The sequence below is a fragment of the Acipenser ruthenus genome, chromosome 1 (assembly GCF_902713425.1).
Source record: "Acipenser ruthenus chromosome 1, fAciRut3.2 maternal haplotype, whole genome shotgun sequence".
Classification (NCBI taxonomy): Eukaryota; Metazoa; Chordata; class Actinopteri; order Acipenseriformes; family Acipenseridae; genus Acipenser; species Acipenser ruthenus.
The window spans coordinates 68,127,883-68,152,639 of record NC_081189.1 but is presented as its reverse complement, the minus strand read 5'-3'; the positions used below and the strand labels follow the sequence as shown (position 1 = coordinate 68,152,639).

Below are 24,757 nucleotides of genomic sequence, written 5' to 3'. Positions count from 1 at the left end.
TTAGTGATTCGTCAGAACATGGGGTCCTATAACAGACTCCCACTATTAAACCTTTAGATTTGATTTAATTTAATTTAATCCATATTGATTAATTGTTGTCAACATTACCTTCCAGTATTTCGCATTCTAAGTCATTTTTTAATGTATATTGCGACTAACTAACCGATATCCGATATCCTTCCATATTAAACTCGTCTATATCGTTTGGCGTTAACCAGAATTCCGTTATCCCTATAACGTCATAGTTATCCAGATTGACTATGGCTTCTAGAAAACTACCGTAGAGGCTTTTTTGCCCTAGCTCTTTAAATTTAGTTTGCATAGCCTCCTGCCTCTGTTTACCTATGTTGTTTGTTCCTACGTGAACAACGACACCTGGATCCTCCTCAGCCCAGGCCAAGAGCCTGTCCACTCACACCACACCCTCCACTGTGCTTGCTGTCTGAAGGGAGCAAACCTGCAGTGGCTGTTTTGGCAGAGGGTGCACTCCTTTTCCCTCTGTTCTGTCCCACTGTAACCCAGTCCCTACCTGGTACTGACTGTTGTTCATCCCACACTTTCTGCACACTTTTATTAATTCAAAACAAACACAGGAACAAAAATAAAGGTTTGAACAAAACTCTTCCAAATAAACAAAATAGCACCAAGACGGTGCCAAAACAGAGAGTAGAATAGTCTACTCTCTCTTTCTGTTCCTACACTGTAAACTCTGTACTCTGAACTCACTCTCCTACCCACTCTCTTCTCTCTCATACACACTCTGAACAACAAACACTCTTTTGTTCTCCTTTTATCCCATGTGGCAGGGGATGACAATAATCACCACCTGGCCACATTCCACACTCTACCACTCACTCTCAATCAATCAATTAATTAATTAATTAATTAATTAATTAATTAATCATTCAATCCAACACGCAAACAATCAACAACCACGTGGCTGTGCAAACGATGGCCACCTTGGTTACACACTGCCCCTTCACCAAGATGGCCACCAGCCACCAAACTCTCTCTCACAGACACACACACGTGCACCCCCATGTATAGAGCCTCTGCTCTACCATGCCTTGGGTATGTTCCTAGATCATTATTTTTCTATACAGAAAGCCCAGGCTTGTGTGGTGTGTAAAGTTGTACTAACGGCAACCCCCCCCCCCCCAAAAAAAAACAAAAAAACATCTGTTTCTGTCACCAGATAAGTGAGATACAGTAGGTTTGCTTTTACTGGCAAGGCCTTCTAATCTAGTCCCTCACCGCCCCCTCCCACGCTGCTTTTTTCTTTATTGACAAGTGTTTCAGATGCAATTTGTAAAAGCGCCAAATTTTTCAGGAACATGTTGTTCTTCCAGGTCCAAAGGTCAGTCCTATATAGACAGAATTAAGATAATACAAACCTACAGTACAACAATGTGTAATTATTTCACTTTCGCTATAATTTGTTGGTTCCCAATGCCCCCTGGTGTACCATTTACAAATAGGATGCTTTGTTTTTGGAATTTCACTACAACTACTTTCACGTTAAGTAAAAAGGGTATCAATTGTGACCTTGATTTTCTTATACACTGCATTAAATCCTCCCTTAACACCTGCCCCTCACAAAAATCTAGACCTGAATTATTATTATTTATTTATTTTACAATATCATAAGTGTGTGGATTTAAGTTGCTTTTATTTACCAGATTCACACAAGAGCGTAATACTAAAATTCAGAAGAGCATGAAAGAGAACACTCCTGTACCCAAAAAGTCAAACATGGGAAAAGGGGATAAAGAAGATTCTTTAGTGGAGGATAAGAAACTGAGAAGACAGATTCGTGGCCTCTAAAATATCTATGAAAGAAAAGGTTAAATATGCATTCATCTGATCAATGCAGTGATTATACATACATGGAGCCCTAACACTTCTTTTTTTTTTTTTTTGCTAGTTGTTGTTTGATATATACAATACCTAATGTAAAAAAAAAGGTGTATAACTCTTGTGTTCTTTTTTTTTAAATGATTCTAATAGATATAAAAAACAAAGATAAAAAAAAACAATTTCAAAATAAGGTCAAAAGAGCTGAGGTTAAAAAACTGACAGATCAACTACTACAACTGGGAATGAGATCCTGGACAAGACTCCTGAAAGCAGAGCAAGCGTAAACAAGGCTTTGCCTCCATCTCTTAAAGATGTCATGATTTCCATTTACCATCCCAAGTCTCCAACCCTCATTCCTCCTATCTCACCCTATCCCCTAGCCATCACGACCAGCTGTATAAACCTGAATGCTGAGTCTGGGACTGTTCCAGGACCTCACAGCTTCAGGGGGGGAGGGGGGGGGGGGGGAGACAACAGCAGACTAGGGTATGAAACATGCCGGTGCGGGTATTTAATAATAACAAATATTTAACAAAAACAAAAGGCACATGGGCCACAGCAAAATAAACACTAATACAAACAAGTAGCAATTGTTTACTTTTTAGGTTTTCCTTTCTTTACCTCCTCTGTACTCCTGTTCTCCACTCACCGAACATTCAACCCCGTTGCTGCAGGTCTTTATTATTTGTTTATTTAGCAGACGCCTTTATCCAAGGCGACTTACAGAGACTAGGGTGTGTGAACAATGCATCAGCTGCAGAGTCACTTACAACTACGTCTCACCCGAAAGACGGAGGTTAAGTGACTTGCTCAGGGTCACACAATGAGTCAGTGGCTGGGGTGAGATTTGAACCGCGGACCTCCTGGTTACAAGCCCTTTTCTTTAACCACTGGACCACTGTGGACCCCTGTTGAAACAGGGACAGGCAGTTTTGAATAGCCTTTACTCTTTTGTCCGACAGATAGGCTTGCATGGTGAGGGAATCTAGCTGGAGACCCAAGAAGACCATACATTGCACCGGTATTAATTGACTCTTGGCCTCGTCGAGAATGAGACCCAGTCTTGCTAGATGGTTTGTCACTGTCACTGTGTGGGCCACTGCTCCTTCCTGTGACTGGGAACAGATCAACCAGTCATCCAGGTAGTTCAACACCCTTGCATCCACGCACTTCAAAAAGGTGCAAGGGGCTAAGTAGAGACCGAAAGGCAGCATGGAAAGCTCAAATACGTTCCCCTGAAAGGCGAAGCGGAGGTATTTCCTGTGCGCTGGACGAATAGGAACGTGAAAATACGCGTCCTCAAGTCCACTATTGTAAACCAATTGCACTGAGGCGGCTGCCTAGGGCAATGGCCCTGGAACTGTCTTTTGGAGCGCTGCTGCGTGGGAGCACCACACACTGCGTTCCCTATTCCTTGTGGAAGGGTCCGATTGCCTGCTGCCGCAGTGGCCTGCAGGCGATGCCTCAGGGTCACTCAGCGGAGGCGTGGGAATTGGGACCATCCGGATTATAGTACGTGCCTGTGGAGGACGGGGATGGAGTAGCGCAGCCACATGCTGAGATGCCTCGCGTTCTCGGTGAGCTCTACTGCTGGCCCAAAAGTATGCCCCGGGGATATCGGCGCATCCAACAGCGCCGTTTTATCCACGTCAGGGACCCTCGCCTGTGACAGCCATAGCTGTCTGCGAGCCACCACCAGGCTTGCCAGGCTCCAGCCCAGGGCTTGCCCTTGAAGGCCAAAGATCTGGAGCAGTGTGCCTTAAAACAGGTGTAACTCGTAAGCCATCGGCTCAGTGAACGGAGCTTCCCGTAGTATGTCATCTATATAGGTGGTCAGGATACTCACTGAATTCGCCAGAAGAGTCACCTGTGCTTCCGCTGCGTAAGCCCGCTTCAAGTGCGTCTCCGTGACCCTGCATTGCAGGTTCAGGCACACAGGGTCCTTGGGCAAGCCCCCCACCGGTGGAGCCTTGACCAAGGCTGCAATGGCGGAGTCCACTGGGGGAAACCCGCCAGGCTCAGCTTGTCCGCGCCCTCTAAAGAAGCGAGCAGGGCCGGTTGCTTCAGCACACTGGGCACTGAGGCCGGACGATCCCAGGAGGAGTGTACCACCTCCATGAAATCTGGGAACATTGGGAAGAGCTGAGGGCGAGGAGCCACAGCCTGCGTCCTGAGCACGGATCGGCGTTGCTCAGAAGGCCCAAAACACAGAGGTGGGTGGGCCGAGGCAGCCGACGAGACTAAAGCACAGCCCCGATGGAGGAACACACGGCTGACTGACTTTCAAATTGAAAGGGAACGTGATTGTGAATTGAGTTTATCATGCATTATTTAGGTTGTGTGAATAGGGAAATTGTAATGTGTATATATAATGTGTTTGTCACACTTAACATTTCTGTGACGTCACCCTTTGATCTTATGACTGATTAATTCTAAGAATATTCTACCTAAAAGTGGCTACGAGTCCACAGGAAACTGTTGTTTCATCAACAAAACCACAGTAAGAACAATTCAACAAAAAAGCGAAGTCCATTTTATTACGCAACAATCATTTCAACAGTTAGTTAATACACATTTCAAATGCAACACTTTAAAGGGCTTGCAATTTCATTTTAGCATTTCATATTGCTTGCAAAAATAATAGAATTATACATTCACAATTTTATAATTACAAATTAATTTCTACATAAACACCCCCCTTCTAATTTTTATTTCACATATCTTCTGGACAGGTTCAGGAACAACAGTAGTTTCATCATCAGTTCGTAAATCTTCATCAATTACATGGATGTTAGATTTGAACTCAGCTTTTGAATTTCTTTCGTTTAACCATTTGTCAAACAAGCTTACAACCCACTTACATATTTCCTGGCAATGATATTTAGGGCTTCGTCTTTTTTAGGTTCGGCAAAATGATCAAACTTTACTGTCCGTTCCTAGTTTACATACCTTTTTGATCTTTTGCATTTTTATTTTTCTAAAACATAATCCTTGCTACTATCTTCACTTACAACAGACACTTTAAGTGGAATCTCAAACTCGGACTCCGAGGAACTCATGACATCATCCCCACAATATGAAAGACAAACATTTGAACTATTTAAACTAAACAGAACAAAAGAGGAAAACACAAATCCAGTTACCAAATTAACTACGCGGTGATCTGATTCAAGCATTCAAAATTCTAAAAGGTATAGACAACGTCGTCCCAGGGGACTTTTTCGACCTGAAAAAAGAAACAAGGACCAGGGGTCACAAATGGAGATTAGATAAAGGGACATTCAGAACAGAAAATAGAAGACACTTTTTCACACAGAGAATTGTGAGGGTCTGGAACCAACTCCCCAGTAATGTTATTGAAGTTGACACCCTGGGATCCTTCAAGAAGCTGCTTGACGAGATTCTGGGATCAATAAGCTACTAACAACCAGCAATAAGCGTTATAGAGGCTCGGCTGAGCAGCTTTGATATATTTATTCAGGTTTCAGGTCTTTAGGAGGTAAAGGGCATCTGCCAAGAAATAAATAAATAATAATAATAATAATAATAATAATAATAATAATACCCATTCAGCAATGGTTACATTTCGTACTTGAAAGGGAACTCCTGCATCCCTCCTTACATGAATGAATACACCTCAAGCAAGATAAGATAAGCTAAGCCACAGAAGGGTGTATTGCTAATTAGGTCTGTATAGTATATATATATTTTTTAAAACCTCTTTAAGGTTACATAAAACCTCACATATTGTAAGCACATATCCAATTTGTGTTAGTATGCGCAGACATTCTGAAAAATAGGACACAATTAAAAACAATAAATTGCTTCTTGTTATTTTGAAGTGTGACGTGCATTTATTTCTAAAATAATGTTTGTTTCATACAGCAACACATGCTCCATATTATTTCTGCACTGTACCCAATAATTTCTTGTGGTGGGATGTTCACTATAATGGAGATAATGAATGCTTATTTAATTAATATCAACAAAAGAAGTGGCACAGAGTGTGAGTGTGCACACTTTCTTCCATTTTTTTTTTTTTTTAATTAGACCCTGTGTGTTTTCTCTGACTTGTCTCAGCATAACCAGAGTTTATAGTACTTTCAGCTCCAATTCCTGCAAGAACCACATGAAAATGTACATGAGGTAGTTTAGGTATAATGTTTCACAAGGAATTTGCATTGTGCTTAATAACAGAGGCACTTCTAGAATTACATTGTGTCCCTCTAAATACCTCCAAGCAATGATTAATCTGTACTAGAATGAAGCTGCCAAAGCCTCTGTTCCGCTCAAAGCAATATCTGCCTTACAGCCATTACTAATGACGGGCCTTGAGAAACCTGATCGCATCCATAACAAAAAAGTTTTAAAACCTGTACTTTAAAAGAGCATCTGGAAGACACAATCAGAAAGGACGCTTGAAAAAGTGCCCTCCTGACTCAAGTAAACAGGGTGGGGCAGTTTGTATTCTGCAGCTGAATATCATGACCACAAGTGTTAAAGGTCCTGTAGAAATGTTTAAATTATACCACGTTTCAAAAGCAAACATATGAGCAATTGATGCAGTGGTTTGAAAGCTGTAACATTGGAGTTCAAATACAGTGCCTTGCAAAAGTATTCAGACCCCTGACCAATTCTCTCATATTACTGAATTACAAATGGTACACTGAAATTTCGTTCTGTTTGATATTTTATTTTAAAACACTGAAACTAAAAATCAGTTATTGTAAGGTGACATTGGTTTTATGTTGGGAAATATTTTTAAGAAAAATAAAAAACTGAAATATCTTGCTTGCATAAGTATTCAACCCCCACACACTAATATTTGGTAGAGCCACCTTTCGCTGCAATAACAACTTTTGGGGTAAGTATTTACCTGCTTTGCACACAGTCTCTGAGTGATTTTGGCCCATTCTTCTTGGCAGATTTGCTCCAGGTTGTTCAGGTTGGTTGGACGACGCTTGTGGACCGCAATTTTCAAATAGTGCCACAGATTCTCAATGGGATTGAGATCAGGACTTTGACTGGGCCACTGTAGGACATTCACCTTTTTGTTCTTGAGCCACTCCAATGTTGCTTTGGCTTTGTGCGTGGGATCATTGTCCTGCTGAAAGATGAATTTCCTCCCAAGCTTCAGTTTTTTAGTGGACTGAAGCAGGTTCTCCTGCAGTATTTCCCTGTATTTTGCTCCATCCATTCTTCCTTCAATTTCAACAAGATGCCCAGTCCCTGCTGATGAGAAGCATCCCCACAGCATGATGCTGCCACCACCATACTTCACTGTAGGGATAGTCTGTCTTGAGGCATGGGCAGTGTTAGGTTTGTGCCACACATAGCGCTTTGAGTTTTGGCCGAAAAGCTATCTTGGTCTCATCTGACCACAAAACCTTTTCTCACATCGCAGCTGGGTCACTCTCATGCTTTCTGGCAAACTCCAGACGTGTTTTCAGATGATACTTTTTGAGTAACGGCTTCTTTCTTGACACCCTCCCATACAGGCCAGCGTTATGCAGAGCTCTTGATATGGTTGACTGGTGCACCATTTCTCCACTCCCAGCCACTGAACTCTGTAGCTCCTTCAAAGTGATTGTTGGCCTCTCTGTGGCTTCTCTCACAAGTCTCCTTCTTGTTTGAGCGCTGAGTTTTGAGGGACAGCCTTTTCTTGGCAGTGCCTGGGTGGTGTGATGCAGCTTCCACTTCCTGATTATTGATCCAACTGTGCTCACTGGGATATCCAAACGCTTGGATATTATTTTGTACCTTTTCCCTAATCTATGCATTTGTATTACTTTATCTCTAACTTCTGTAGAATGCTCTTTGGTCTTCATTTTCCTTCAGATTCACAGCCTGACCAATGATCCTTCAACAGTGGGGTTTTTATCCAGAAAATGTGACAGCAACTTTAATGGTTCACAGGTGGAGGCCAATGGTAAGGTAATTGTGTCCTCGTTAGGGCAATTTCTTTCATCGGTGTAAACTGGGAGCTTCCACAGCACAGGGGTTCAATACTTATGCAAGCAAGATATTTCAGTTTTTTATTTTTCTTAAAAATATTTCCCAACATAAAACCAATGTCACCTTACAATAATTGATTTTGAATTTCAGTGTTTTGCCAAGTCACATGATGCGCAGCACAAACTGACATCTCTTCTCTGTATGACTAAATTACAGGTAAGATGCAAAACTACAGGCCTTACTAATGACACTTAATAAATGCACTTGTGAAATACTTCCTGTATGTAAAATAAATATTCAAAACCTAACAGAGCTTACAGAAACCATCTGTAATTAATTATAATTTATTTGTCTTGTTTAAATATGACAATAAAAGCACAAGTAATACAATTTATTTTACAAAGTTGTACAAATCAAGTCAAACAACTTTTTGCTAGCAATTTCAAATCTGTATCCTTCCAAGTACTCAAGCATACAGCAACTACATAAACGATACGTTTAGTTTTGGGATTCCTCGTAGTGGGCGTAACCACTGGCATAGGTCCTCCCCAGATTAAGATCAGAGAAAGGTTCAGAGACTTCAGTGTCGGACTCCTTATCCTCCTCTTCCTCATCTTCATCATCATCGTCATCTTCGTCGTCTCCATACTCCTCGTCATTGTAATCCTCATCCCCTCCAGCGCCGCCTCCTGTTGCCAGGTTCTTCCAGTAGGCCTCATAACCTGAGGCACCATCTCCGTCATCTGCCCCACTCTGTCGACCGAACTTGAGAGAGCGAGCTTTAGAGGGGAATAAAGAGGAAAATATTAAAGTAACAGTGCACAGCAACTGCAGGTAGATTTCAATGCAACTGACACAGAACAAGCCACGTGGAAGTGAAATGGTACCACCTGTAATGGAACTTTATTGAGAGAATCATTGAATACGACTATGTACCAATTATCAGGGTTCATATAGTTTTTCTGATACAAATTTCAAGTCAAGAGTTGTTTCCTGTTTAATACCATTAAAATGGTCTTATTCCTCGAATAAATTGTTTTTGTCTTTTTGCTTGCTTTTAAATATGGTCCATTGAGTTAGAGGGCAAAGTTTGCCCATAGTAAAATAACTTAAAACAATAATGTAACTGCTGCTAGTCCTCTCTTGCTAGTTTTAAAATATTAATATTTTTTTCTTTAAATTTTGGGGCAAGTTTTGCACTTGCTTCAGATCGGGTACATTATTTTATCTCTTTAAGAAGGGCTGACAGTGCGCAGAACGACAGGGAAAGTAATAAAAGCAAAAATATTTTAATTACCTTACGATTTCAGGTGCTTTTAAAAGAAAAGATGGCACTGTCTGTGAAAAAGGACTGCGTAGTTTTTTTATACACAAGTAAGCTCACATGACTTGAAAAACGTTTTTAAACGGTTTGATTGAATGAGCAAAAAAAGCTTAGTATGAAAGCTGAAAATGAATTTCAATAAAGAATAAAGACACGTTTGAATTTCAATAAAGAATAAAGACACGTTTTTAATAATAATAATAATAAAATTCTAGCCTACTTCATTAAAGTAAAAACAGGCTTTTGTTGTTTTGAAATACCACTGCTTCAGATTATTACTACAGTGCTTAATAACAGTAACATTTTATTTAGAGTTGATATTAAACTTAAATCTGTTCATGGCCCTGCAGCAACATGAACCAACTAACTTCCTTATTAGCAAAGAAAAAAAAAAGAGTCTGGTTCTCTCTTGGTTTAATTAAATGAATATAATTTAATTAATACAGAATAAAAACAAACTAAACTAACAACTACCTAGCCTATATCATTTAATGAATCATTTTTTGTAGTCTCCCAATTGCCCAGCATCTTCTGTTGCAGACACGCTGCTGCTAACGTCAGCTGTACTAAACAGTGCAGATTGGACTACTGTTCGTGTAGGTTTTATTGTGTTTTTTTTTTATTCTTTTATCAATGTCGGTTTTGTGGCGTCTTCTGAATGACACTCAGTTTTTTATGCCTTCGTATATGCCTTCGTTGCTAAGTTTGTTACTTGGCAACCGTTAAAAAAAAACAAAAAACAATAAATAAAGAATCCAGGGAAGCAGCCAAAACAAACAGACAGAGAAAACAAATGGTAGTCTTTAACAACATATAGTGCAGTTCAAATAATATTAAACATTTTCTCAACAATTTTTTCATGACTTTGCCAAGACTTTTAGAATTTATTCTTTTTCCAGGTTATTTCCAGCCTTGAGTGCATATGAGCTTGAGTAACAAAATCAAAGATTACATCTGGGTACCAAACATTAAGACAATAACTCAAAGTGCAATGTCTCTATGCAGCTGTAGCTTCTAAAGTAACATTACCTCAATATGGTAGACATATTAAGTCAGAGGTAAATGTCATGGTCAGCACACATTTAACATATAAATGTTCAAATAACCCTGCTAATATGAAGTCATTACCTCAAATGGTTTCTGCGATAGTGTATCTACACTGTGGTAGCAGCAGCTTTGCAAAAAACAAAAAATATAAAGCTGCCAGCTTAAATAGTTAATGAGACCTTAGCAGTCGTTATAAACATCTCAGAGAGAAGCTTAAAAATGACAAAATGCTATGTCAAGATTATTAAAATACTTACTGGACATGCTGAGATCCTTGGTTTCCTGTGTTTCATGCCCACACTTGGGACAGGGTGGCTCTTTTCCCTTATCTTGTTTAAACACTTTGCTGCGGATATGATCACCACAGTAGCAAGCCTGCAGATAAAAAATAAAAATAGAAAAATCAGTCTTTCAATGTTTAAACAGATCCTTGGCACGATACTGATAAACACCCTAATGTCCGCAATAACCAACTGTTCCAAAAACACCCTATACGTTATACAGCAACATATTAAGAGCTAGCCTTTGCTCAGAAAAAGGTGGTGCTGCAGTTTGTGAGAACAATTGTAATGTTAATGCCCAGGGGCCATAAAGTTGTTATTAAGACAAAAGTGTGTGTTTGTTGGGGCGGGGGGGGGGGGGGTAGACTCAGGCAGCGGCGAAATTACAGGCATTATTAACATTAGGTAGATTGATTACGTTTGCAATCTGGCATGCTTAAAATTCAAAGGTATTCAAATTTAAAACCCGATCAGATCCCGACCAAACAAAACCAAACACAACCCAAGCTCGAGGCCTTTTGAAATATTTGCATACCCGACCGTCTCCACATATATATTCCAAACATACGCTATGGAAATTAAGTACCTTCCGTGTAGTCTATTTCCAATTTCCAGTTAAAATGTTAACAAATAAAAGAAAAAAAAACACTCAATTAATCATATCTCATGTACTTCCTTTCCTAATAATCCAACATTGCTTGATTTAAAAGACAACAGGCTTCTTCAAAATTGTTACCACAAATAGCCACACATTAAGATGCTCTTGCAAATTCGCATAATCATTTTGGACAAAAGTCACGCACGACTGACTTGGCCCAGCTACAGGACAAACCTTTTCAATGTGCCGCTGCAGATATGAATTTCTGTAATATTTTGCAAGATTTGCATTGTACAAAGCCACATGCACTTTTTTTTTCTTTTTATAAATTTAGTTGTTGCCAATTATTTTTATTATTTCTCCCAATTTGGAATGGCCAATTATTTTTAGGCTCAGCTCACCGCTACCACCCCTGCGCTGACTCGGGAGGGTGAAGACGAACAAACACTGTCCTCTGAAGCGTATGCCGTCAGCCGACCGCTTTTTTTCACACTGCGGACTCACCATGCAGCCACTGTAGAGCTACAGCATCGGAGGACAACGCAGCTCTTCGGGAGCTTACAGGCAAGCCCGCAGGCACCCGGCCTGACTACAGGGGTCGCTGGTGCGCGGTGAGCTGAGGACACCCTGGCCGACCTAACCCTCCCTCCCCCCGGGCGGCGCACAGCCAATTAAGCGCTGCCCCCTGGAAGCTCCCGTCCTCGGTCGGCAAAGGAATAGCCTGGACTCGAACTTGCGATGTCCAGACTATAGGACACATCCTGCACTCCACACTGAGCGACTTTACTGGATGCGCCACTTGGGAGCCCCATATGCACTTTTATGATCGCTGAATACAACAATGCCATAGTTTTTCCAAACAGTGGATCTAGACTTACCCTTACCAGCAACGGAATGTTCGACTGCTACATAGCTGTTGATAGTTATATTGCTGTTGATAGTTTATATTTTTTACTCAATTAGCCTCAATATTTTTAATGTAGAGAATCTCTCCTTTCATACATATTTCATACTGACGTGCACGCTAGAAGTCGTCCTCACCACTCACGGCAGCACTTCACTCATGCAAGATTTTTTTAGACAGGCAAAAAATAAGCAGGAAGTGAGTTTTAGGAAGCACTAGCAAGGCTCTAGAGCACAGCACACTGTCACGCTGAAGAATCAAGAAGTGCAATTTACATATTTATTGACTGGTGAACTACAATTCGCTGCAAGTTGCTGCAGTATGACCACTGTTTTGTCATTTCAAATATTTTTACAAAACAAAAAAATTAAACTTTAAAGCTACAGTGTGCAGTGCAAAAGAACATCATGAGAAAAACACATTTGTAGGTGAAAAACAGTAGTATAAAAGTCGTTGCATTTAAAAAATATATACAAACATGTGACATTTTTAGTCCACTAAAATAGATGGCTTTACATAATCTCTGCAAGTAAGAAATTGGAGTGTGAAAACACAACACAAAATAATACATTAATGTAGCGTCCAAAATAGCACTATAACATTAAAATGCTCAATACAAAAAGAGTTAAGTTACTCTTGCAGTGTCACAAAAAAAAGAAATAAAAAATATGGATAATAGCGTAACAGGAAAGCATAATCAATCAGAGTGCGGAGTCTGTATCATCTGATCCAAAACCGCTGAACTCATCTGAACCTTCATCATTGATGATGCAAACAACTGTCTGAATCAATGCACAGAGAGTAACTACTTCTAGACAGATTTTTCTATTCACGTGAGTTGGGATATTTTCCCTCAGGCATTATTTGTTCATGGTTATTGTCACCCTAAAACCCCTTCTCTCTTGTACAAGGTACTAGCTCATTTGCTGCAGAAGTATATGGACCTTCAATAGAACAAACTTAATTTCTTGGGGGGGGGGGGGGGTTCCCCACTAGTGATGGAAATGATAATGAGGCTTGGGAACCCATTGATATGAAAAATAGTAAATTCTGGCCAACTCAGATATTTTGGATAGATGGAATATCTAATAACATAGCCCCCTGTGGTTAAGCTGAAATGCATGAACATAGTTAGTCCAGAATCATTGCTCCCTGTGGGAAACTCTCTCTGAAAAGGAGAAAATGCAGGCACATACCCAGCTTAAAAGTGTGGATGACAAAAGTGGAGAACTAGGCTGCCACAAGCAGAACCAAAAACATGTCCCGCATGTACACACATGGTGGAGCATTGCAAAATCATGTTTGAATGTAATGATGTACAAGGTTTATCATTCTCTCATTTGAATGGTGTACCAGACAATGTAAAGAGAACTGAATGTATGGGGTGTGAAGTAGATAACCTGGTTAACTGACGTCATCTGCTTGCGCCACTAACAATGCCTCCTGTTGCAACCAGGGCTTCAGAAGGTTTATATGATAAATGTGCTTTTCTCTCTGCCGCACCGGCTGGATGATCTCACAGTCCACCTAGTCCAGTCCAGATCTCGTGGGCTGAAACGTGCGCAACCGGGCCCCCCTAATGTATTGGGTCTCCTGCCTGTGCTGATCCTGATGCAAATTATCATGCACCCACCAACCCACAGACTCAATACATTTGCGCAGGTCCAACACATACTGGACTGTATTAGTCAAATTTTCCTGCTGTTCCTCCTGTATCTCTCTGAAATGATCAAGCACAACCCAGGGTCTCTGCCCATACAGCAGCTTGAATGGAGAAAACCCTGCGGAAGCTTGGGGAACCTCTTTGATAGCAAAGAGAAGGGGAGGAATCAGCTGGTCCCAGTGGCACACGTCAATGAATCTGCCCAACATGCTTTTCAGGGTTTTATTAAAATGCTCCACAAACCCATCGGTCTGGGGGTGATAAATCAAGGTCCTGATGGTCTTAAATCGCTAAAAGTTTGCATGTTTTGTGGACGTGACAGTGAAGTTGGTACCTTGGTCGTCAGCATTTCTTTGGAGATACGTACCCAGGAGAGAACCTTCACCAGCTCATTGGCGACAGCCTTGGCAGACGCAGAGCGGAGTGGGACGGCCTCTGGATAGCGTGTGGCATAATCCAGAATGACCATAAGAACATAAGAAAGTTTACAAACGAGAGGAGGCCATTCAGCCCATCTTGCTCGTTTGGTTGTTAGTAGCTTATTGATCCCAGAATCTCATCAAGCAGCTTCTTGAAGGATCCCAGGGTTTCAGCTTCAACAACATTACTGGGGAGTTGGTTCCAGACCCTCACAATTCTCTGTGTAAAAAAGTGCCTCCTATTTTCTGTTCTGAATGCCCCTTTATCTAATCTCCATTTGTGACCCCTGGTCCTTGTTTCTTTTTTCAGGTCAAAGTCGTCCCCTGGGTCGACATTGTCTATACCTTTTAGGATTTTGAATGTTTGAATCAGATCGCCGCGTAGTCTTCTTTGTTCAAGACTGAATATTCAATTCTTTTAGCCTGTCTGCATAAGACATGCCTTTTAAACCTGGGATAATTCTGGTTGCTCTTCTTTGCACTCTTTCTAGAGCAGCAATATCCTTTTTGTAACGACGTGACCAGAACTATAGGTTCCAATAGGTTAGAGTATACTGCCTCACTCCTCTCAAAGGCACCAGGAGGGCTCATGGGACGGCTCTAGGGCTGGCAAGTTGGCATTCCCAGCAGCGTTTGCAAAAAAGCTGCACGTCCCCACCAAGCCTAAACCAAAAGAACCATCTCACGAGCCTAGCTGTAGTTTTGTCCCAGCCAAAACACCCAGACAGGGGAATAGCATGAGCCAGCTGCAGCAAGTCATCCCTAAAGGGCTTAGGAATCAGCAGCTGATGACACACTTCCCCCATCTGGGGTAATTTATCAACTCGATACAGCAGATCTCGATTAATTTTAAAGTGGGTGTACGTGGCGGCGCGTCTGGGCTCGACCACCCTGAGCCTGCCCAGCATGTCGTCACTCCTTTGCTCGAAACCACTTGGATTCCTTCCATTGCCAGCTCTCGTTCTTAGCGGACCGGCGTTCCCGTTTTGTTTTTCGGGGCTTGACTCTATGGCAAAACCAAGCCGGGTCACGAAAGGGGAAGATCTCTCCAATTACTTCCTCCTTCTTAGCCAATAGGGAGGACGGGACCATCACAGCAGCCAACCAATCTTTGAACTGCTCGCAGTCCTGCCCCAGAATGACTGGCACTGGATAGCGAGGACACAACCCCACCTGTACTCGAGTCACCTGCTGGCTAATTTTTCAGATAGGGACGCAGATCCCCATGAACGCATTTAATATTAACCCGTCCCGTTACTAGTTTATGCCCCGGTGAGATTAACCCTCCTTGTATTAGGGACTGACCGCACTCCAAATCCAAGAGACCCTGGGTTTGTGTACCAGCCACTGTCACAGGAAGGACAAAATCCATCTGCTGGAGTCACTGAGGTAACTGAACATTCTTACCTGGATGGATGAGGTCACATTCCATGATGAGGCAATCCTGAGCCAAAAAAGTAGAGGGGCGAAATATATAGTTTGCCTCCCCTATGGGTTAGGCGCCTATGGTCTCAATCAAGTTACAGTTCAACAGGAGGAGAGGAAAAAAAGAAAACTCTGAAAAGGTCACAAAAATCTAGTACCTACAGAAAAAAAAAATACAGCTTATGTGGCATTGCACAAATAAACTTCCAATGTTACTAATGGAATGTTCAAGTGTGAGGCTAGGTGAGAAAGTCGAGTAGTACCAAGACTTGTTTTGTACAGGACGTTGAAAAATAAGGCGGTAACATATGAAAATGACCTTTTCCTTCACTTTTTTCACAGGATCACGAACATAGCATTAACCGTTGTATGTTGTAATTACGACATTTGCGGTGTAGCATAGCAGGAACGGTATCAATACCGTAATGTACCTAAACCGCACAACCTGCACAGACTCGCTCCTCTTCACAGATACAATACGTACAAAAATGTCTTTTCTCTTACCTTACAGCGCAGACAAGAATGTTGTCCAAGGCGGTTGCATGAAATGCCTGCAAAAAAGAACAACATGTACCTATTAAAGTCATTGCCATCCTTATCAAGCCAACACAAGTAAAACTCTTTCAACACCTCAACTGTCAGATCAGGGTGTACAGGTGAGGTTACGGCTATCCTGTTTCCACACCCATAATGCATCTTCTAGTTCACATCTTCAAAATACGTTCAAATCTATTTATTTATTTGTTTTTATATTTCACATAAAACAGAAGACAATCACATACACTTAAATGTTTCTGCTTCCAGAACCTGGCAGCTGGCTTGATGCTCAAACTGATCATCTTCGCACAGGAAGTTGTTGCAGAAAGAGCAGCGGAATATTCTTCCTCCTGTAGAGCATAAACAAACGCTAAGGGCAGCAACACATCTTGGTTTCAATGCACCAAACTGAAAAGAATCAACACTAAGCTCTTCTCTACCATAATATCACTACTACATTAACAGCAGTTTAACCCTTTGCGGTCCATTGTCGGACTGGGTCCGACATTGCAATTATTCCTCTCAGGTCCTTTGTCGGACTGGGTCCGACATCATCATAGCAACGCAAAAAACGGGTTTCTAGTCGTTTTTTCTCCAGAAAAAGCCGAGAAAACCATTCAATTGCCGAGTGGTAGCGACAGGAGCCGAAACAAGTCTGGAAAAAAAAGGCGTATCTCATGAATAATCATACATATGGCCCTGGTATCAGATAACGGGGCGGTCATAGTAAACAAGCTGGCTGAGTGCGTCAGCGCACAGAGACTATCATGGACATTTGCAGAGCTTTTTTCAGATGTTATAGTAATAAAATAATGACTTTGATCACAATATTGAGGAGTTTGGTGATAGAACGAGTGATCCGGAGATGATTGATCGGACTATTATTTTTATTATTATTTATTTCTTACATAGATGAAAGCGATAGCGAAAGAAAGGGTGTGGCGGGGCTACAGAAGCCTAGTGAGTGCTTTGTTGATATGCAGGGCCATTTAAACCCGTTTGACTGTGGAAAAAAATACATTTTAAACAGCGCGTCTAAAATTAACTGCGCGTGTGAAAATAAATTGGACCTGACGCGCACTTAATAAATGGACTGCAAAGGGTTAAACACAATGCTCTCTTGGATAGTGTTAGAAGGGAAACATGTCTATTCATAGTCATCTACAGCAGCTCCACTATCACCCACCATGGCTTCACATGAGGCTAGATTTAAATCAGGCATGAACATAATAACATTGTGTCAAAACAACAACCACCAAGTCAAGCTGCAGAACCCATATGCTGGATCATAAATCTCTGGCTCCATTCAAAGCTTAATAAAGTAAAATAAAAAACTGTGCAGCATTTGCATCATGATGCCAAGTTATCAAACTTTGTATGACATTCAAAACAAAAAAAAATATATATATATATATATATATATATATATATATATTTGTCTTTCAATTAAATATACATGAACATTTTGAAACTAAAACATCCATCTTATTTACCATGCTCCCAGACTCCTCTTTCACATTCAATACAATCTGCATCTACAAGGGGGCAGATGCAGGCGTGTGTGCCAAGACATTTCTTTCCATGGCACACCCATGCCTCACAGAAGTCACAGACTGCCCCCTGGTGGTAAAAAGGAGGAATTAAGAAATTACCATTAAAGAGATCTTAATATACCACTATAAACCATATTAACTTTACTTTAATAAATACTACTACTATTACTACTACTAATAATAATAATAAAATAGACGATTTTTTGTTTGGTTTCATTTGCTAATGTGGATACATCTGCTTAAAATAAATTATGCAATACAACAGAAAAAATAAATCACAGCCACAATTTTCCTAAGGGGTTTAATTAATGTAACAAATACAAAGTCTGAATTTCAAATTAATTCTGAATTTCTGATATGTGGGCAGAGTTTACAACAAATATAGCTTCAAAATGATTCATTATGAAACTTGAATAAGAGAATCATAAAATACAGCTGTGTACCAAATGAAGACATCATCTCAAAATGTGTGGTCTTCATTGTTGGCATGACCAGAGAAACATATTTTTTAGTGTTATAAGTTGCCATGCAATCACTGTAAAAGGTATTCAAAATATTGCACTACTATTCATGTTTAGATATTTAGAAGCTACATAAGCACAATTTTTGTGTCAATCATTCCCTAAAGAAACTACCACAAACTTGAAATCAGTCAAGTATGCATAAGATCAAAAGACCATGAACAATATATTTTATTAGTTGCAGGCAGACAGGCTTCTAATAACAGTAGGTAGTATGCATATATAATATTGTTTTAAAACATAGATTAAGATACACTTTAAAAGTCAGTAGAGCAAACGTAATCGTTTAATTTATACAATTTCCTTGCTACTGCCGGTCTAATAGCACATCTAGTAAAGTTACCAGTGCAGTAAATAAAATGCTCTCTTGAAGTGGGCATGTGCCTATTTCCAGAAACCAATTAGATTTATTCAAGTTTCTGAGTGCCTGAGCTCTTTCTGTTTCTAAACTCATGTTGCTATATGGTATGGAATACATTACTGTATGTGTGATACATCCAAGTCTGTTTAAATCTGTGACTCCACACAACCCTTTGTGCCGGCAACTGCTTATTTGTAGCAACTGGTCGTGGCGTTCTGCGTGTCAAAACTGTCAGCACTTTTATTTCTGATAATGTTTCAAACAAATGGCATTACTTTAGTGCAATTACAACTTCAGTTCAATAAGAGTGAGGAATGTAACATACCTTTTATTTATTTATTAAATATTGAGTTGCTCATGGGTGGTGCAAGCTAGTGTAACAGGCAGTGTTGTGTGATACACTGCTGTTACGGATTCTGTCCAGTCTCGTCAGTGAGGTGGGATGAGGTTAAAAGCTATAAAACCACAGATGCAGAGGAGCCCGGCTCTTTCGCTTTGGGATTTAGATGCTTGGCTGCGGTACGCAGGGTCGCCGGCTTGTGCCCAGCATCCGTCCTGTTACACTAGCATACTATTACTGGTTTGCTAAACTAAAGCCCTGTTCACACTTGCATTTTTATACCGGTATTATACTGGTACACTTGCGATATGACTCAGAACAGATCAAGTGTGGACAGGTGGATCGGAATAACAACAGAATGGATGAGTCTGAGGCATGGCACACTTACACCACGGACATTCTACATTACCAAGATTCTCAACTCTGCATTTATTTCCGTCATGCTTGTTTAACTAATGTATTGTTTAAAAATATTTACAGGCAAGTTAGTTGTAAAAATATATAAAAAATGACGGCTAATACCAATAAATCCAAAAGTTTTATAATTGCACCCATCTACTCTAGTACTGTGTATCTGTATATTTTAAACCAAAACTAATTTTACTTGTATCGTTTCGATCCAAGTGTGAACAGGGTATTAGTTAAGTAGTTTGAATGAGCTTTAATTTGGATATAAATAAATGTTCTACACTCATACTCGATGACACACGACAGCTGGAATTAGATGCAAATACAACCCCAACTGTGAAATGTACCTCTTGGGCAATCGCATCCACTTCTAAAGAACTTTTTTGAAAACTACACACATGGAGTATAGGCAGATAATAAATATAAAAATAATGATACCAAAATTATACAATAATAAAAAAAACGAAGTCTTTGAGCGCCTGTTAAACCAACCAGTGTAAAAAGACCGATGCACAAAAATCAGTATGTAGCAACGCCAGAACACTTACCACCATTGCTAGACCAGTGCTGTAGATCCCCGGGTGCCTTATCACACAATCGGACGATTTCATCATGCATTTAGTTTTTCCTTAAAAAAAAAACAAAAAATAAAACAATATTTCAATAATCAGAGTATTGATTGCAGCATGTGTTAGCAACTAAAACTGAATTACACCAAATCACTATAAAATATCATAAAAGCACAGAAAGACTACAACAAAGACAGGACAGTAATTATCATTCACAGCCTTGTGCTGCTTCTGGACTCATAATGCATTACATTTAAATCAATGAAATACTGTCAATTAAAAACCTGACATCACAATTCTTAAAAGCTAACAGACAACATAAATGTAAAGTGTTACTGAACAAGATGTAGAATTTACAGTCAAACTCGTTACTTACTGTTTCTTCCTGCTGTGTGGTGTATATTCCTGCAATAGCCATTTATTTAAATACAGCATTTCCAGAAATGTTGGAGCTTTCCTGACTACTACTTTTTGGAACATCACTTCAGAATTTGTACTATAATCTTATATTGATAAACAAAATATCAAAACAGAGTAGCCAGTAATACATTTTAGTGTAAATATTACAGCCTGTTCACTAAAACTTTTAATTTAGGCATATGCTTGAATCTGTAAATCTATATATATATACATTCTTTACCGAGAGGCCTTGTTTGTTATTTAAGTGACGTTTGTTATTTGACAACATATTAAATTTCTGAAATAGTTTTCAAGGGTAGTAGCAGATAATTAAACACTACTGTATTATTCTAATGGGTGATAGGGATTTTGAGCAAGTGGAACTACCCATGTTGTCAAGTGAAGTTAATGAACCTTATATTTTAAGGAACCTTGAATTTAAAGTGAAAATTCTTATGTACATAGCTCCTGAATTCTGGAATCAGTTTGAAATGCAGCTTTGCTGGCTGAATATCTGATTTATGATTTTCTTGTTCAAATTGTAATCACTGACTAATGAGAAATGTGTGCAAGAATACATGATGTTAAATTTGTTTACTTTTTGTTTACTGGGTGTGTATATTATATATATATATTAAAAAATGTAAGTTTTCAATACCCATAAGATTAAAAGAAAAAGGTTTACTTACCACACTGGGCACAGCTTGGTAACTTCTGTACCGAACTACAGAAGTAGCAAAAGGCTCTGTTTTTCTGCCGTCTTGGTGTCAGTGGAAGAGAGAAAAGATAACAGTACAATTAGGAACAAACAGACAAGTACCTATATAATTTTTAGTAACAGTTTAGCCTTTAATTCCAAACAAATCAACAATTAACATGACAGAGATGTATGTGACCTTAAAGCTTGTTTGATTGGCCTGTCACTCTTTGAGAGAGAACAATGGCTTTAAAAATATATTGAATGCTCATAAGCATAACAACTTTCTTGCAAGTACATTATTTGTTTGTAGATGTTCTAGTGTTATGCATATGAGGAAAGAAAATACTTTGAAAATGAGACAAATACTGTAATGAAACATACCTTTGGCACTTGTCACATTCCTGTAATGGAAAATAAAAGCTTTTAGTCAATAAATGTACACATTTCAGGAACACAAAGTCATTTATGCCAGATTTTGCTTGGTACACACCTTTGATTTAAAGTCAAATTCCTCCCATTTTGTTTAGACATATGAATAATACATTTCAGCGTGTGCATGTAGATACTTACAACTGCAGTTTACTCATTGGGTAACAGAAACTGCACCCGGGCCCAGCCTTGAATCCATTTTTATTTTTTATTATTTCATTATTCAGCAGGAGCCTTTATCCAAGGTCTTTTATTTATTTATTTTTTAACCACTGGACCGCACATCCTGAGACCTCTGAGCCCTCTTTATTGACTAAACGTTAATTTGTTAAGAATTTGTTAAAATGTAAATAACATTATGTACAGACGTGCTCAAATTTGTTGGTACCCCTCCACAAAAATCGAAGAATGCACAATTTTCTCTGAAATAACTTGAAACTGACAAAAGTAATTGGCATCCACCATTGTTTATTCCATATTTAAAAGAAATCAGACTTTGCTTTTGATTTTTTATTCAACATAATATTGTAAATAAGAAAACAAATGAAAATGGCATGGACAAAAATGATGGGACCGCTAACCTAATATTTTGTTTCACAACCTTTAGAGGCAATCACTGCAATCAAATGTTTTCTGTAGCTCTCAATGAGACTTCTGCACCTGTTAACAGGTAGTTTGGCCCACTCTTCCTGAGCAAACTGCTCCAGCTGTCTCAGGTTTGATGGGTGCCTTCTCTAGACTGCAAGTTTCAGCTCTTTCCATAGATGTTCGATAGGATTCAGATCAGGACTCATAGAAGGCCACTTCAGAATAGTCCAATGTTTTGTTCTTATCCATTCTTGGGTGCTTTTAGCTGTGTGTTTTGGGTCATTATCCTGTTGGAGGACCCATGACCTGCGACTGAGACAGAGCTTTCTGACATTGGGCAGTACGTTTCGCGAATGCCTTGATAGTCTTGAGATTTCATTGTGCCCTGCACAGATTCAAGGCACCCTGTGCCAGGCGCAGCAAAGCAGCCCCAAAACATAACGAAGCCTCCTCCATGTTTCACTGTAGGCATGGTGTTCTTTTCTTTGAAAGCTTCATTTTTTCGTCTGTGAACATAGAGCTGATGTGACTTGCCAAAAAGCTCCAGTTTTGACTCATCTGTCCAAAGGACATTCTCCCAGAAGGATTGTGGCTCGTCAATATGCATTTTAGCAAATTCCAGTCTGGCTTTTTTATGTTTTTCTTTCAAAAGTGGAGTCCTCCTGGGTCTTCTTCCATGGAGCCCACTTTCGCTCAAAAAGCGACGGATGGTGCGATCAGAAACTGACGTACCTTCACTTTGGAGTTCAGCTTGTATCTCTTTGGCAGTTATCCTTGGTTCTTTTTCTACCATTCGCACTATCCTTCTGTTCACTCTGGGGTCGATTTTCCTCTTGCGGCCGCGCCCAGGGAGGTTGGCTACAGTTCCATGGACCTTAAACTTCTTAATAATATTTGCAACTGTTGTCACAGGAACATCAAGCTGCTTGGAGGTGGTCTTGTAGCCTTTACCTTTACCATGCTTGTCTATTATTTTCTTTCTGATCTCCTCAGACAACTCTCTCCTTTGCTTTCTCTGGTCCATGTTCAGTGTGGTGCACACAATGATACCAAACAGCACAGTGACTACTTTTCTCCATTTAAATAGTCTGAATGACTGATTACAAGATTGGAGACATGTGTGATACTAATTAAAGAAACGAATTAGTTTGAAATATCACTATAATCCAATTATTTATTATCTTTTCTAAGGGGTACCAACAAATGTGTCCAGGCCATTTTAGAACATCTTTGTAGAATCAGCAATAATTCATCTCTTTTCATAGCTTCTTTGCTTTATTCTATGACATACCAAAGGCATGCAAGTATACATGATAAAATAGCTTTTAATTTCATCAGTTTTCAGGAGGAATGAAGCATTATTTCAATGAGCTGTAAGGGTACCAACAAATTTGGGCACGTCTGTATGTGCCCAATGAGCCATTGATGTAAAACTTACTGTTGCGTTTTCATTGTGCATCACTATATATATATATATATATATATATATATATATTATATATATATATATATATATATATATATATATATAAACACAGGGAAGTCTGAAGATTTAAGATATGAAGTACAAACAAAAAACTTTGCCCTCTCAGTATTCCGTTTCACAAAAATGCGTGGATTTAACTGTAATCAATTAAGCTCTAAAACTAAACATTCCCATTAAATTATGTTTATTTTCAGTAGTGTAATGGTCCTGTCCATACATGTTTCTTCAGTGGGAGTTTCGATCTGTATCACTGTACCAAGCCCTCTGAAATATCCTCCCTTCTAATTGGCTACCAAGCAGTGATGATGTCACCAACTTAGTAGCAATAAGTCTTAGTGATAAACTAACAAAGTATTGTCTTAAATACGTGTGGTGCAACTGAAATAAGAGGGCGCTTAGTTATAAACTAACTAGTAACAACTACGGACTTAGTAGAAGCTTTATGTTTTAACTTAGGAATGAACTTAAGCGTAGCTGATGCAACCCAGCCCTGACCAGTAGGGTTCGTAGCAGCGTGACGAGGAGAAACAGTCCCTGATGGTTTTGCCTCCCTAACCCGAGGAACTGCCTCTGAGAAGTTTAATAGATTTATTTTCACTGCCTATTTGACTGTACTGTAGTTTCAATACTGCTAAGTTTAAGGGTCTACTGGTTGCTTGTTAATTTATGGCATAATTAATCGTTGCTCTGATGCCGTGTACCGGTAGTTTTTTTCCCCCAAATGACTGTAGCTAGATATATAGAGAAAAACAAAAAAATGCATTTAAATCTCCCTATTACAAGCCGATCGTATTAAATATGTTCCATTAAAAATGAGCTCCCCTCGAGTTAAGTTTGATATTATGTTGATGCAGTTTTAAGAAATGTAACTAAAGCAAAGGACTTCACTTCCCACTTTCCTATAGCTTAGTGTTGTGGCACAGGCAGCAGAGAACACATGGTTTGCAATACTGAATAAGCAAGTTAGTTAATAAGGAATAAGGAACTTTTCTTATTCCTTTATGACTAGAAGAAATAAGATACTTACAAAAAAAGAAAACGCTATTAAATACAGTTTTGTTAATTGCGATTAGCAGGTTGTCAAAGGTTTGATTTGGTCCCAGCCTTAGTTAGCAACACTAAAATTTTTGCCAGGGATAGTTTGTCTTGAAATGCTTGTAAACTTCATGTTTTTTTTTTTTTTTTTTTTTTTTTAAATCTTAACGACTACTGTACACGCTTGATCACAATTTTATAAATTACACAACATGATTTTTTCTAATCCACCAATACCTTAGTGACTGGTGTTTTTTTGTTGTTGTAACTTTACTAGATTGCTGCATTTAAATGCCAGGTTCATGCATTAAGAAAGCAGCATCTCTTATTTGCTAATTTACGAAAAACGTACATTTAA

General features: G+C 39.4%; 1 protein-coding gene across 9 annotated transcripts in view; it reads right to left on the bottom strand.

Moving 5' to 3' along the window:
* Positions 1 to 4,367: 4,367 nt before the first annotated feature.
* Positions 4,368 to 24,757, bottom strand: part of LOC117421129 (zinc finger protein 330-like) — a 28,359-nt gene continuing 7,969 nt past the window's right edge. For all 9 annotated transcript variants that reach the window (XM_059028303.1, XM_059028285.1, XM_034035096.3 and 6 more), the window contains exons 3-10: positions 21,243 to 21,262; positions 20,851 to 20,921; positions 19,742 to 19,821; positions 17,504 to 17,630; positions 16,256 to 16,360; positions 15,978 to 16,024; positions 10,441 to 10,558; positions 4,368 to 8,591 (exon numbers count right to left, since the gene is read on the bottom strand). In XM_059028303.1, the coding sequence (XP_058884286.1) occupies positions 8,311 to 8,591; positions 10,441 to 10,558; positions 15,978 to 16,024; positions 16,256 to 16,360; positions 17,504 to 17,630; positions 19,742 to 19,821; positions 20,851 to 20,921; positions 21,243 to 21,262 (849 nt within the window). In that variant the 3' untranslated portion in view covers positions 4,368 to 8,310. The remainder of the gene's footprint in view (positions 8,592 to 10,440; positions 10,559 to 15,977; positions 16,025 to 16,255; positions 16,361 to 17,503; positions 17,631 to 19,741; positions 19,822 to 20,850; positions 20,922 to 21,242; positions 21,263 to 24,757) is intronic.